General features: G+C 43.7%; 2 protein-coding genes across 2 annotated transcripts; one reads left to right on the top strand and one right to left on the bottom strand.

The window, feature by feature from the left end:
* Positions 1-621: 621 nt before the first annotated feature.
* tgif2 (TGFB-induced factor homeobox 2) lies at positions 622-5,982 on the top strand. Its single transcript, XM_079747879.1, has 3 exons — positions 622-873; positions 2,990-3,231; positions 3,756-5,982. Exons 1-3 carry the CDS (start codon positions 855-857, stop codon positions 5,325-5,327), a joined length of 1,833 nt encoding a protein of 610 aa, XP_079604005.1. The 5' UTR covers positions 622-854; the 3' UTR covers positions 5,328-5,982.
* Positions 5,983-8,043: 2,061 nt separating this feature from the next.
* myl9b (myosin, light chain 9b, regulatory) lies at positions 8,044-12,561 on the bottom strand. Its single transcript, XM_079747880.1, has 4 exons — positions 12,471-12,561; positions 9,832-10,035; positions 9,488-9,649; positions 8,044-9,178 (listed from the first exon to the last, which is right to left on the bottom strand). Exons 2-4 carry the CDS (start codon positions 10,013-10,015, stop codon positions 9,003-9,005), a joined length of 522 nt encoding a protein of 173 aa, XP_079604006.1. The 5' UTR covers positions 10,016-10,035; positions 12,471-12,561; the 3' UTR covers positions 8,044-9,002.
* Positions 12,562-14,174: the final 1,613 nt, after the last annotated feature.

Raw genomic sequence — 14,174 nt, 5'->3', positions numbered from 1 at the left:
CCCCAGCAATCACCGTTTCAGGGGTGAAGTACCCGTGTGTCATTTATTGTTAATGTTCTCAAATACTCGATCAATCCAATAGCTTTTTTCTTGGATTGCTTTTGAAAAGACTGCACATTTTATCTTTCAATGTATGGGCATTCATATACAATTGACAATGTAATTTGTTTAAAAAGTCTCCAAATAGAAGCATGACGCAAAATAGTCCAGAGACCGTCGTCAAACTTAATCACAGCTCCCCATGTTTGAACTGGTTTATGTAACGTTTCTATTAACGTTACGTAAAATGCCTTCCGTGTGATGCAGCCATGGTAGCACACTACCAGATGCAGATAATCACTGTTTCAATTCAATGGAATACATTGGGCAATGCTGTTGCGTAACATCAAAATTAAATGTCAGTAAAACAATAAAAATGACAGCCCTCCACGATAACTGCAGGCTACTGAATTTTGAATGAAATGGTTTGTCCATCAGTCATTGGGGACTGATGACACAGTCTGTCTGATAGAAACTGCGAGTCGTGATTGGATCACGTTCGCCTAGGAGGAGGGATTAGTTCGGCTCCGGCTGTCAAGATTGGCAAAGAGCTGGCGCTGCTGCGCGCAGGTAAAGGGAACAAGCGACAAATCAAAAAAACATTTGTTCTGGCAGTAAGAGGAATGCAATGGAAGGACTCTTCTGTGATCCGTACATGGCATAGAATCGATCCACACGTTCACGTTTCCTAAAACGCGCGGCATCCTGAGCGCCTCGCAAGAAAATCCCCCTTCTGTGTCAACGTCTGGCGGCGGACGAGCATTGTACGAGGAACTTCGACAGCTGCGTGTTTTCAAGCAAGCCATCAACAAAGAATGAAACCGTTCAAACGAGGTAAGGGGGGGATTTCATCGTGTTTTCAGCTCTGTGTTTGAACTCGAACCCCTCGAAACTGTACTACTTGTTCGAGCCCTTTGTGTTTGGCGTGGGGTTTTAAACGGAATGTGTTTTTTTGTTGTTTGGAGCAAATGCAGCGTGTGTGTTTGTGTTTGAATTTGGAGGGACGGCTAACTAGCTAGTTATCTCAAGCATGGTGTCCATCTGGCGGCGCGTCAGAGAAGTGGCGTGCACGCAGCGGGAGCGTGTGCGTTTCTTCGCTTTCTTTGTGCGCTTTGGCGATATTTAAACACGGCTCGTTTAAAAGTCCAATCCAACATTTTATTTCCTAAAAAAGCTCACGTTAATCTTCGCCAATGCCTCTTACGATCAAATGTCATCCCCGCTGTTCCCTCCAGACATCACGGCTGGTTAATCAGGTCGAGGCTCGACCGTGATTCGGAACATCAAAATTCAAACTTCGTCAGACGTGTATTCAATCCCCACTGACACGCCGTCGACTCGTATACTTTTTATTTTGAACCGGTACGCTGGGTTTAATCAACTAATATGTGATGCATATTCTGTGGAAATCCCCTGAAATACCTGCTCGTGTTTCGTAGGATCCCCGCTTTCTTTGTTACCAACGTGTTGGTATGTCGATGGAGGGACATTTTGTAAACAATGCCCCTCCATAAGGTTGGCTGGTTTGACAGTAGGGATCCAGTGAAATCGCCTCGCTACACTTAAGCTAGCCGATGTAAATATAAGTTAGTTTTGACTTTCCCATTGCTAGAACCCCTGGCAGAAAACCGAAACAATCAATGGTACATTTTGTACTTTTTCACTTTGTCGGAGTTGTTCTAGTTGGTGGCTTTTTGACTGGTTTTGCATCCATCTTGCTGCATGACTGCTTTAACTGAAGCTGTCTTCTTAGTGAAACCCTGTCTGGGGGGGAACAATGGATAGATCCTAAAACTAAGACTTTAATGACCTTTTGATAATGTCAACAAGCTTAACGAAGCAGCGTTTTAACGCATGGCCAACTTGGCTTGATTTGTGACGATCACCACGAGTCTCTTACTCGTCTTTAAAATGGCACAATAAACGAATACATGAAGTCAATTCTGTAGTTTGAGGTTTGAGTTTGAGGTGAATTGCATTTATTTAGACATTGATAGAAGTTAGGCTACCAATTGGATCATTTGCGCGTATGTTTTACTCAGGACCGCTATAACGTCAGACGCAGTTGATGTTCAATCTGAGGCACTGATATACCACTACATGCTGCACTGACGTTTGTCGAAAATACTGCAATACAAATGCCCTTTACATCTCACCAGCCTAGCCATTCAAATTTCAACATTTACCCAGCCGCACATTCCTCGATTCGTGTAAATTTGCTGCTTATACATGGGCTGTGGAAATATATTTTTGTTTACGGAAAAAGGAATCTTGAATTTGAAACATGGTCAACTATTCTGGTAGTCAGAGCTACACTGATAGTTCTGGAAGTGAAGACAGCCCCCTTTTGCATGGTCAATGGATTCCTAGGCTACTGACCACTGTGATGTTGATATGCACACAATCTCCTTTGTGAAGACAGGCACTGCCCCAGGGGTCAGGTTTCACCAAAGCCCAGAGAAAGACATTTGCTGCATTCTACCCCCCCCCCCCCCCCCCCCCCCCCCCCAACCCAATGGTATAAAACATGCTCCATTTGAAGGGATTCCCTCCAATGGCCACTGGCCAGCCATAGTTTGAAAATGTCTCATCACAATCTATAATAAAAGCAGCTTATTTAGGACTTAGCCTTTTTGTAGATATAAAACCATACTCAACCACCACATGTCAAAAACGTAAAGGATTTTTATAGTTTTTTTAAACTATGGTATTTAGCTAATGTATATATTTTTTACTTTATAGATGTATAACAGGCATTGGCTACCACAATTAACTTGCACTAACTTGCATAAGATAATGTTATCTACAAGAATTTAGCATCTGTTTCTCCCTAGAATTTTTTGCTATGAAAACTTTTCATTGAGCCACTTTTTACAGTTCTTTTATAAAAAAGTTTTTTGAGTAATGGGACTATGGACCTATAAACTGACGGCTGGCACTCACTCAACAGCTCTGGAAGAGGAGCGCCTCAGGGAGCAAGAGCTCTCGTCGGCCATGTCGGACAGCGATGACTCCTCGCCCCTCGACCTGTCAGGTGGAGGGCTGTCGGGGAAGCGCCGTCGCCGTGGCAACCTGCCCAAAGAGGCGGTGCAGGTTCTCAGAAGTTGGCTCTACGATCATCGTTTCAACGCCTATCCCTCTGAGCAGGAGAAGCTGAGCCTCTCGAGTCAGACCAACCTGTCTGTGTTGCAGGTAAGGCCACCTCCAAAATCCCTGTTCATCCTTATTTCGTCAGGGACCTAAATGCTCCAGACTGCGATGTGTTTATTCTCAAGTAATTCTTATTTTCTGATTAACGTTTTTTTTTCTTTTTCTAAAACTAAGTTGTTTTTTTTTAAATAAAGTATAGAAGGCCTGGTATTCTTTGCATATTTTTGTAAATTTTCAGAATATATCCAAATTTAAATTGTCCTATTAGAAGGGGTGCAAGCAAATCCTAGTCCAGATTGAGAAAGAAAATGTGTGGGTGGAACTCTGCAACTCCAAATAACAGGCCTCAAGTTTTTTGATCTTGAAAGAAACGCCTTGGTTAATTTGTGGATCCAGCTGTCAACCCGGCCTCTCTCGACACATCACAACATTTATGAAATAGGCCTTCTACAAAGCAACATTTTTAAAGGCCTGCCCAGTGGAAATGGATACGCTGGGGATTTTTACTGATCATTTCTGAAATGTTACAATTAACCTTATTTTCTTCCTCTTTTTGCCCCTCTTAGATCTGCAATTGGTTCATCAATGCACGCCGGCGCCTTCTCCCCGACCTGCTTCGCAAGGACGGTAAAGACCCAACCCAGTTCACCATCTCCCGCAGAGTCGGCTGGAAGTCCGAAGGCCGCTCGCCAACCTCCCTGGGCGCGGCGATGTCCCCGGGGAGTCCTACGGGCCCGGCCCAACCTCGGCCGTCCGTGATTCGTTCCGCCCCAACATTAGACCTCAGTCTTCTGGGGAACACGGCGAGCGCCATCCTGACCGGCGGCGGCTACCCCGGGCGGGAAGGAGCGGTGCAGGCCCTGATGAGGCTGGACACCCAGAGTTTGCTGAAGGAGGCGGAGGAGCGGGGGCTCTGCGCCACGGTCATCACCCGCACGGGGTCTGCCTCGAGCCCCCACAGTGGGCTCTTTAACACGCCTCCCCCCACGCCTCCGGAGCTGTTCCCCACCCAGGACTTCAGTGACCTGCGGCTTCTGGTGGACGCAGCCCTGCAGAGGGCAGCAGAGCAGGAAAACATGAAGCGGCTCATAGAGGGCCAGATTAGGTCCGCTGTGAAGACTGAGCCCCTGGAGGCGCCATGCGCCGACGAGATGAGCCCCACTCCTCCGCCAGAGGACCGCCATCCAGTGATGGAAGCCTCCAGAGTGCAGAGTCTCATGGCGAAGGCCATGGTCCTGACGGTCTCCTCTCCCGTCTCTGACCCCATGAGGGCTGCAGTACCGCTGTCTGTAGTCGCAGCTCAATGTCTAGATTCTGTCCATGTCTCTACGCCATGGCAGTCTCCTCCCTCGATGGCCAAGGTCCCTTACGGCTCTGTGCAGGTGTCCATAGTAGGATCCACAAGCCCTTGTCCATCTCCAATTTCACCCGCCCTCCAAGGCATCTCGATGCCAGTGTCCACTCCCGTTTCAGAACAACCTCATTCGCAGAAGCCCACCTCTACTCGCTCTGTGGCCCCGGCTTTGGAGCCACTTATGACTTCAAGCTCCAGTTTGGCTCCGGTATCCACAACATTTACTTATAGTCCATCTGGCCCCGCAGATCGTAGTTCATCTTCTGGTGCTGAGCAAGTGCTTCACCAAGTCTCCATCGGTTCTAGCCAGGCTTCCAGCCCAACTGTGGGTCTCATTGGAGTCCCTCCTTCCTGCTCCCCCATCCCGGCCTCCAAGAAAGTCCTTAACTCGTCGTCCCAACAATCACCATTAAGCCAGGTCAGAGTTCCAAGCCCCTCACCCGGCAGAACCCTGTCTTCGCCTGCGTCCCCCGGCCACACCCCAGTGTCTGCCTCAGGCCAAGCCCCCATGCGTCCTTCCTCCTCCTCCACCCCGGCCTCCTCACCCACCCAAGCCGTTACCCCAGCCCTGGGTCAGGTTCCCCATCTCCTCACGACCTCCCAGGCCATGCCCTACACTCCGACCAGCAGCACCCAGAGGAGTGCTGCGGCGGGGCCCAGTGTGTGGGGTGTCGTCCACGGTGACGCGAGGCAACCCTCCGCCCACCCCGTGGTCAAGAGTCCCATCCCCACCGTGTGGAACCCGCAGCACGGCCTGCGTGCAGTGAGTGAACCAGTGAACTGAATGGTGAGACTATTCTGTGGGTGGACGTGTGTGTACCTCACATGGACAGGGGCCTGAACTGTCAAAGACTGGCCAACGATGTATATAGGAGAATGTAACCACATCATTTGTTAGATTAAGTATTAGCTTGTAGGAGGAGAAGAACTGGATTACATGCTTGCAATCTTGGATGAAGAGAAGGGCGGTGCAAAATAGTCATGTTTTAAAGACTCGCTTTCCCGAGCAACATTTTTTAGCATTTTAAATAGAACTCCTGAGGCATTTGCTGTTTGGTGAAAACATTTTAACGGCATCCTTCCAAACCAACATTCCAGAAAGCAAAATGTATTCATTCAGTATGCCATTTTCCCGTTCTGTCTTCGTCTTTCCATGTTGTTTGAGTAAAGGGTTAAAGAGCTCTAAAGACCGTTACAAATTCAAATGGGTGTAACTGCCAGCATAGCCAGCCTCTTCAGTAGCAGTGCTGGACTGAATTGAATGTATTATGAAATAGTATTTGATAACCTGCCAGGAGGCCTTTTTTAATCATTCCCCACCAGTCTTAAAGAAGAAAAGGCAGATGTGAGTTTATTCCATGGGTCACAAAAGCATCATGCTCCACTATAGCTGTGCACTTTAGATATTGTGTTTTTCATTTGATTTTTGTGGGGGGGGGGGGGGGCAGGCAGGCACAATTGTTCTGATCATTCCACCCAGCCCACCCTTCACCCTGTGAGAGCGGACGGGGAAGAGGAGAAATTGATTGTACTGCAGTGGGTCTGACTGCATGAGATGCCTCCGCTGCGCCTGTTCCCGTCTCGCTCTCTCTCCCCTCCTGCCATTCTCTGATGTCTTCCTAAGGCGGAACAGCGGCGGTCCGTTTTATCCCTGTCCTCCCGATCCTCTCCCCTTACTCTCAGAAATAACCCCCCCCCCTTTAGGGAGGGCCCGGATCAGAGCGTATTCTGTGATTTCATTTTTAGCATGATGTCTTGGCAAACAGTATTCTGAAAGATGTGTGTATATATATATATATATATATATATATATATATATATATGAGAGGATGGAATGTATGTTCATGTCTCTGTAACGGAAAGTAAGAAGGTGTGTTTGAGGTTTCTCTGAACGTTTTCCTTCTTTTTGGGCACACTTATGTGTGAATGGTGGGGGGTTGCACCACATTGGTCCAGTTACAGAAATCAATGTTTTGTGGTAATGCGAGATGCCCAACGACATGATGTCATCAGGCTCTTATCTCTGCTGATGTGGAAATGAAACTGAAACCATGCTGTGAGATCTACCACCTTATCGCTTTTCATTTTTATTTTTTAATTTTATTGCTACTTCCATGTGGCATACAAATATTTCAGGCTCAATAGAAGAGATTGTATTATCGTTCCGGAACTTCCATTATGGTTTTCCTGGGTTTTTGGTCAAAGTGTTTCAAACCAGTGTGTCTTCAATCATGTAAAGTGTCTTGGCAAAGCAAATGTAGCAGACGCAGCTTTAACTGAACACCTGATTGCTTTGTTTTGTTGTTTGAACTTTTTTGTTCAGCGGTACTGGGAGACAAATCATGCGTTTTCCACAGTGCTCCCACTCTGTTTGTAGTGACACGGGTTCTATAGAATTGTTTATCATTGCATCTAAGGTCGTAGTTTCCATGAAACTGTCTTTTAGTAAAGAATCACTATGTATCTGAAAACTAGAGCTGTATTAACAGTTGTAAGTAAGCTGGGTTCCTATGTGAATTTACTGTAGCAACATTAAGTGAACTGTCGTTTTGGGTCTTTTCATCCTCTGTATCTTTTCATTTTTATTGCTTTGCGATGCCTTTTTTACTTTAAACCTCTGCATGTAGATGACAGGAACATGATCTTAATTGATAGAATACTGCTGAGCACAATCCCCGAAGTTATTCCTTTTGTTCATTTTGACATGCCCAAATAACGGTGCGCCCCACCCTCCACGACCCCACCGCTCAGTGGTTGCATCATGAATTATATTAAATGCATGCGAGTACATGATGGCGAGTTGTTCATAGGAGAATGTTTAATACCTCAAATTACACAGGTTATGGTCAGGCTGAGGACTTAAACAGACTTTATATATATATATCTATATATTTAATACTAACTAGATAATGATGACTCATAACACTACATCATGCCACTGTGACAACCCATTGCTGGTGATTTATACTGGAATTGGCTTATTAGAGTACTATGGGTATAGCAGACAATGTTCTTTTTATATAGCTTCTATTGCCAGTTATACGATGCAAAATGTCACTTTGAGGATAGACGGTGTGATAAAGCATGTAAATATGTGGTTAGATTTTCTTGTAGTTTTTTTTCTTTTGTTTTTATTTTTTGGCATGATTTAAGTAGCTTTGATACAACCAAATGAATTCTTAAAGATTTTTTCAAGTTCATTTTATGAATTGTGAACTACCATGGGCAGTATAACTGGCTACTGTGCCTTAAACCTAGGATCGAGGGAACATGTCCTCTTCAACATAAATAACTTTACTATAGTCTGTGCAATATATGCCTTAAACTCTAATTATGTCTTTTCTATGAGCATTTCAGAGAAATAAACTTCATTTTTTTGGTAAATGTGACTTCTAGCCTCTTTAATGTCGTGTCATTGTGCAGCATATTGACGTTCAATGTCATTTTCCGCAGACCTAATACTGATGGATAAGATATTGTGCCAGCTGAGCCAAAAAAGATTTATTTTAAGGATGGGAACAATTTTTATTTCCATAGAAAAGCACAAATTGGCACTGCATTTATAACATGATTGGCATAAAACATGACATTTTTGATAGAATAAAGTATCTGGCAAAGACTGATACTGATGCATTTAAGTCTTCAAATGAATCTTGACATCCTACTGTTCGCGGCTGAATCCCTTCTTAATGTAGACCTACTTTCCCTCTCAGCAAAACACAATATGTGGGCATGATGCTTTAGATGAGTAACCATACACTTGGGAAATGACACTAGAGTGAAACATCTCTAATCATCATCCTTCAAACTTAAAAACTTGCATATTTTGTTTTTAAAGGTGACAACACCGTGAGTTAGCCATTACAAGCTGTTTGAAAATCGGCCTCTTCTGACATCACAAGTGGGCACGTCCACCTAGTGCTAGATAGATTAGTCTACCAGCCTACTCAGTGGACAGTAGCAAACGTTGCTCATCCATCCATCATGCAACTAGGTGGACATGCCCACTTGTGATGTCAGAAGAGGCAGATTTTCAAAACGGTTTGTAATGGCTAATCACACTCACACCTGGTAGTATAATGTCATCTTTAAGGTACACCAGCCTGTGGTGGAATGTCTTATGGGTTATCAGCCCACATACACATTTGGAGAGATTAAGAGTAAAAAAATAAAATAGAAGCATACCCTGTATTGCTAGTAGTTAAAGCAATGTGGCCATTTCCTTTTTAGATAACCAATTTACCTATTCAGGTGAGGTGAAGAGCAAGAAGGCATAATAAGCTGTTATCGACCTGTTGAGAGGCCGATATACTGTGATTTACCTCTCATGACCAATATTGACATTTGCAAATTTTAAAGTTGTGTTTTAGAACAACCTGTATTCCAAATTTAACTCAACACTCAGTTTTTTCTTTGTATCAAATGGACGTGGAACGTTTACAGTCATTGTCTAACTGTTCTACTCGTCATCTTTGTCTTTGGCGCCGTGTTTCAGTATGCGAGTGAACTCTGCGTAGTTGAAGTTGCCCTTTTTGTCGATGGGCGCTTCTCTGAACAGCTCGTCCACATCCTCATCTGTGAAGCGATCGCCCATTGTCGTCAGAAGCTCCCTGAGGTGGTCTTCATGGATCACACCTGAAATCACAGTTACCGTCCCCCCATTAGACTCAATGCATTTCATGCCCCACCCAAATCCCAATAGCTGTGACAAAGTCAACATCAACCAAATGGATTTTTTTCCACCTTTACTCACTAAAGGAAGAAAAAAAATCCAAAACCGAAAGCTTAGCATGGTCCCTTAAAGTTCAGTGGACCATGCTATGCTTTTGACAGTTGTAATGCCAAAATGTGTCAATACTTTTCTTTTGCAACAGCTTTCATGCTGGCTTTATTAATGCCATGACAAACCAATTTAAACTTTATGAGGTGTTTCTATGGTCTCACCAGATCCCTCCTCATCAAAGCATGCAAAGGCGTTGCGTATGACGTCCTCTGGGTCTGTGCCGTTGAGTCTCTCTCCGAACATGGTGAGGAACATGGTGAAGTTGATGGGTCCCGGAGCCTCGCTCATCATGCCCTCCAGGTACTCATCAGAGGGGTTTTTACCTGGGGTAAGGAGAAGCAGCAGGAGACACCAGCTCAAAATTGTTCTGTTCTGGTGGCGGTTCTACCACTAGCTTTATTATTACAGGTGTCACAATGCAATACAACCCATATCCCAGCGACTTCTTCCCAGACCCAAACAAGGTCAGTGGTATTGGATGGAGAGTGATGTGAAGGACCCATACCCAGAGAGGCCAGCATGTCGTGGAGATCCTCCTTGTCGATGAAGCCATCCCTGTTCTGGTCAATCATGTTGAAGGCCTCCTTGAACTCCTGGATCTGGGACTGGTCAAACATGGCGAACACGTTGGACGTGGCCCTCTGGGGGCGTTTCTTGGTGGTCTTGCTCTTGGTGCGCTTGCTGGACATGATGGCGGCTGGAGGAGTGCCTGTGGAAGGACCAAAGTGGGTAGGGTGTATTATGCACGGCACGTAAATAGTCTGCTTAGAATTGATAAAATCCTGCACAGTTTCAGATTTGATATCATAGAGCGAGAGCAGGGTTCGCTCACAATTGCTTTCCCCCTCAGCAGTTGTATTGCCTATATTGACTGTGAAAATGGCAGCAGAGGCAGGCAGAATTAAACCTGTCAGTCCCGTTTATTTATATGCACGGTTGACATGTTTGCGTCTGTCAGCTTCTGTGTGTGCATGTGTGTGTGTGGGCGTGCACGGTGATATTGTCATGTCTGACGCACGGTATCAGTCGTCTGGTCTAGTTTAGAAATGAGCAGGTGAGATGCCAGATGAGTCAAACACCTCAGGCCTCAGAACGCCAAGGTGAGAAATGACATCATGCAGAAAGAGGCAACAACATTTTAAAAATGTTATGTGCCACAGAACCACTGAAAAAAACACTGCTTTAAAATGTCAACGTTAATTGTACAATGTAATCCTCTATTTGTGCTCATTTAAGGGAAAATGGCACGGAAAGGTGTGCATTGCGTTTCCTAATCTACATGCGGTCTGACTCACTGCATAATAATCTGTTTGATTAACAATTCTCAGGAAATGGTATCAAGGCTGTTTTAAAGTCCATTTTACATTGTTCAGTCATACAAAACAGCTCCGTCCAAGTAGACAGTTGTATGATAGCTGTATGAAATTCTCATTTATATAACACGCTTGGTACTGTAGCAATTGAAGGTATCAGTGGTTCTATTGTACTTGCAAAAGGCCATAACCAGTGACTTATCGCAGAACATACAATCCTGCTAGATAAGTAAGAAAATACTTCATGAATGACAAGATAACAGCTGATTATATACTACTTTACATATAAAGTATAACATCACATTGAATTACACTACCTACATCTGAATAGGTAGTTACACTTATAATGTGACTAGTTTCTAATAAGTAAGAGTTAATTCAAAGTACTTTTGTTGCGAAGTAATGGGCTATTCTGGCAGAGTCATGACATAGTACACTTGAAAAGTTACATTGTCCTTCTATAACTATGTTATTCAAGTCAATTTGATTATTTATTATTTCACTGCATCCTGTTCCTCCTTTCCGATCAAAAGATAGAAAGATTTGAAAGGTTTCTGAGCTGCTGTCCAAATTCCCACCCATTCTCCTAGATGCTATGAACCACAGCGAAAGCACTCAACTACCCTTTTATGCTGTTTTCAGGAACAGTGGAATGTTAAATTATTTTCTTTTCTCTCAACCACCCTGTTGGTTGAGGCCACTAATGAGCCATTAAGCTGAACATGCCATGGCTTGGTTTAATGCTAGCAAATTAGGTTTTTAAGTGGTAATTTGGTTGAAGTGACTAAAGTAAGCATTCTGTGCAGTCAAGGTATTGGAATTTGAGAATCTGGCCCTTATCTGTTGCTTTTCTCCGGAGAGAGAAGATTGCAGTCTGCTAAGAAGGGCTGATTAGTAAATTTATCAAGATATCAGATGAGTAGGTTTACCTGAACATGTACAACATTTGTAACACCCTGTGAATAGGTTCAGGATTATTATATTTCACAGCTTGGACTATGAAAGTTTAAGAAAAAATACCAACTCATGGACCAATTGGATATCTCTCTTACTTATATTTAAATTCATATCTAAATACCGGCTGATGTACAACATTTTGATCTCACTAATGCAATCATAGTTTGGGTCTTGAATTGAAATGTGCTTTTCCCTCGCTATCTTCCTTGGTGACACAGCCCCACGGTTAAGACACACATACGACACACTCCATGAAATCAACAAGCAGTCAATCTCCAACCTAACCTACGACCTGAGGTCACTAGTGTTAACAGGGACTTCTGACTTTTAGGGGCCAACAGCCAGGAATTCTAGATGCAAACAAAGTCAAGCTGCATGCGAGCCCTCTCACCATCTATAAAAAGAGTATCCTGACAGCTGCTCTGTGTGTGTCCCTGTCTCTACGTAGGCTTGTATGTGTCTGGGTCAGTGAACTAGACTAATAGAGAGAGAGGAATCGAAATGGGTCAGGGGTGTAGTGAAATTCCTTTGTAAAATCCTTCATAATTACTTAATTAACACACACATGCATAGACACTCACTGCACACACACACACACACACACACACACACACACACACAGGTTGATGATGACCTCCATCCTCATCAAGAGATGATCCAATATATCAGCATCAACCCTCTCACACTTAGGTCCTCTTAGTAGTTCTCTGTAGCTTTACATCCCCTTCAGGACCATCTCTATTCTGACAGTGAACCACAACCACTGTACCACTACGACCAGATATTCACTTATCATAAACGGCCTGGACAATGTTGTTGATCTTCAATCATAATATAAAGACAACAAAGAGGTATAAGTGAAGATCTGTCTCACCTTGACTTCAGGAAATGATTTATCAGAGTCTGTCGGCCCCCTTCAGTCTCAGTCTGACACAGCGGTGGTAAGGGAAACAGGCAGAGCTCCTGAAGAGTTTGTTTAAAGCAGCACACTCCTTGTCTGCCCCTCCCCCTTCTGCACCAGCCAATGGCATGGTCAGGCCATCCCAAACAGAGGCGTCCCAGTTCGGGCCATTTCTCCATACATGGGAAAAGAATGCACAAGCTCCAGCTTGCTAATGCAACAAGCTCGGCTGGAGGATGTTTGGGAACATGGTTGAAATGACAGGAACTGCGATACGGCTGCCTTATTTAGAAGGAGAAAAAAAAAGGAGGCTGCCTGTGGTGGTGGAGGGGTATCTGGAAAGACTGCAGGGAGTGAAGAGAATGGTGGAGCTTTATGAACCATACCCTATTGTTTGTTAGGTCCAAGCCCTGCAGGTCTCCTTAAATAGGCAGGCCACCACTAAACCCCAGGACACCATGGGATGGTTTGTGTCAGGGTTGGAACATCTGTTTGGGTTACTCTATCTTTCCCCCAGCATGCACCTAAAGTATCTGGTGGAATCTTGTATGGTTTTAAGTCGACCTAGTGTTGTTTCAAACATTAAGCGTGGTAGGGCCTACCCTAGAATAACTGTTTTAGGTTTGCCTTGAGAATGATGTTTTCAGGGTACCTCATCATGGTTTTCCCTGTTATGGGCCTCCAGTCATCCATATGTTTTGGGTTGTGGCTGTTTTTAATGTAAATCGTTCATCTACTTTATAAAGCACTGCATTTTTTGTGCTGCACTTGGTGTGTAATTGGTATTAGACTAATTTAACTAGCATGACTTGTTTTATGATTAAACAAAATAAAAAACTGTTTTTTTTGTTTTCAATTATAATTTTTAATGATAAATTATTGATAGTAACAGATCATACGTATACAAATACGATACAGTTTATGCATAAAAGCTAAAAATGTTTAATGTAAGAAAACAGAAAAAAATCTATAGCAGACACATCAAACAATGCTAATTAAAAATGAAATAAAATATGACAGTGATAACAAAGGTCAGAAACTTGTATAATGCTTCTGTTGATTTAAGTTCAACTGGGTAAATAATGCTGTGTAGACCATCCTTCTATACGATACTCTTCTTGTATTTGGGCCTTGCACATGGGCGCACTCTGCTGGTCAATACCAGGTGTTGTGTGCTGATGGTGAGCTACTGCTTGGACAGGGCTACTGCTTGAACTGCTTGGACACATTGCTGGAAAAGTAGGCTTGTAGCATACATCTTGCCGCCTATATTATGCTTAGGTAATCGGTTCTTGGCGAAAGTAGTTATCGATTTGCATTTATATAGTCAGGAATGCATCTCTTCTATATTTAAGTGCCCAGTAAATCGTGTGGTTGTAAATAGCCGTGTTATTGGTTATGTATTTATGCAGGACAAATAATGGAATGACACCGCATTTTTACATTTTTTCTATATGCAAAAACGTGTTCAAGTTAGAATGTACAAATATATATATTCGTAAACCGGATTGGTGCTTAAGTCTGTACACGGTAACGTTTTAGTTTTGAAGTTGTGACAGTGATAACAGAGGTCAGAGGTTATGCATAACACGTTTTGATGGCAAAATAAACACAAGAGGCGGGATTTTATCATTGTCTGTCTGATGGTTGGCTTTTCCAATGATTGATGGAATCCGT

This window comes from Pollachius pollachius (genome assembly GCF_949987615.1).
Source record: "Pollachius pollachius genome assembly, chromosome: 12".
Lineage (NCBI taxonomy): Eukaryota > Metazoa > Chordata > Actinopteri > Gadiformes > Gadidae > Pollachius > Pollachius pollachius.
The sequence above is the reverse complement of the archived record's forward strand: the minus strand, read 5'-3'. Positions and strand labels throughout refer to the sequence as shown.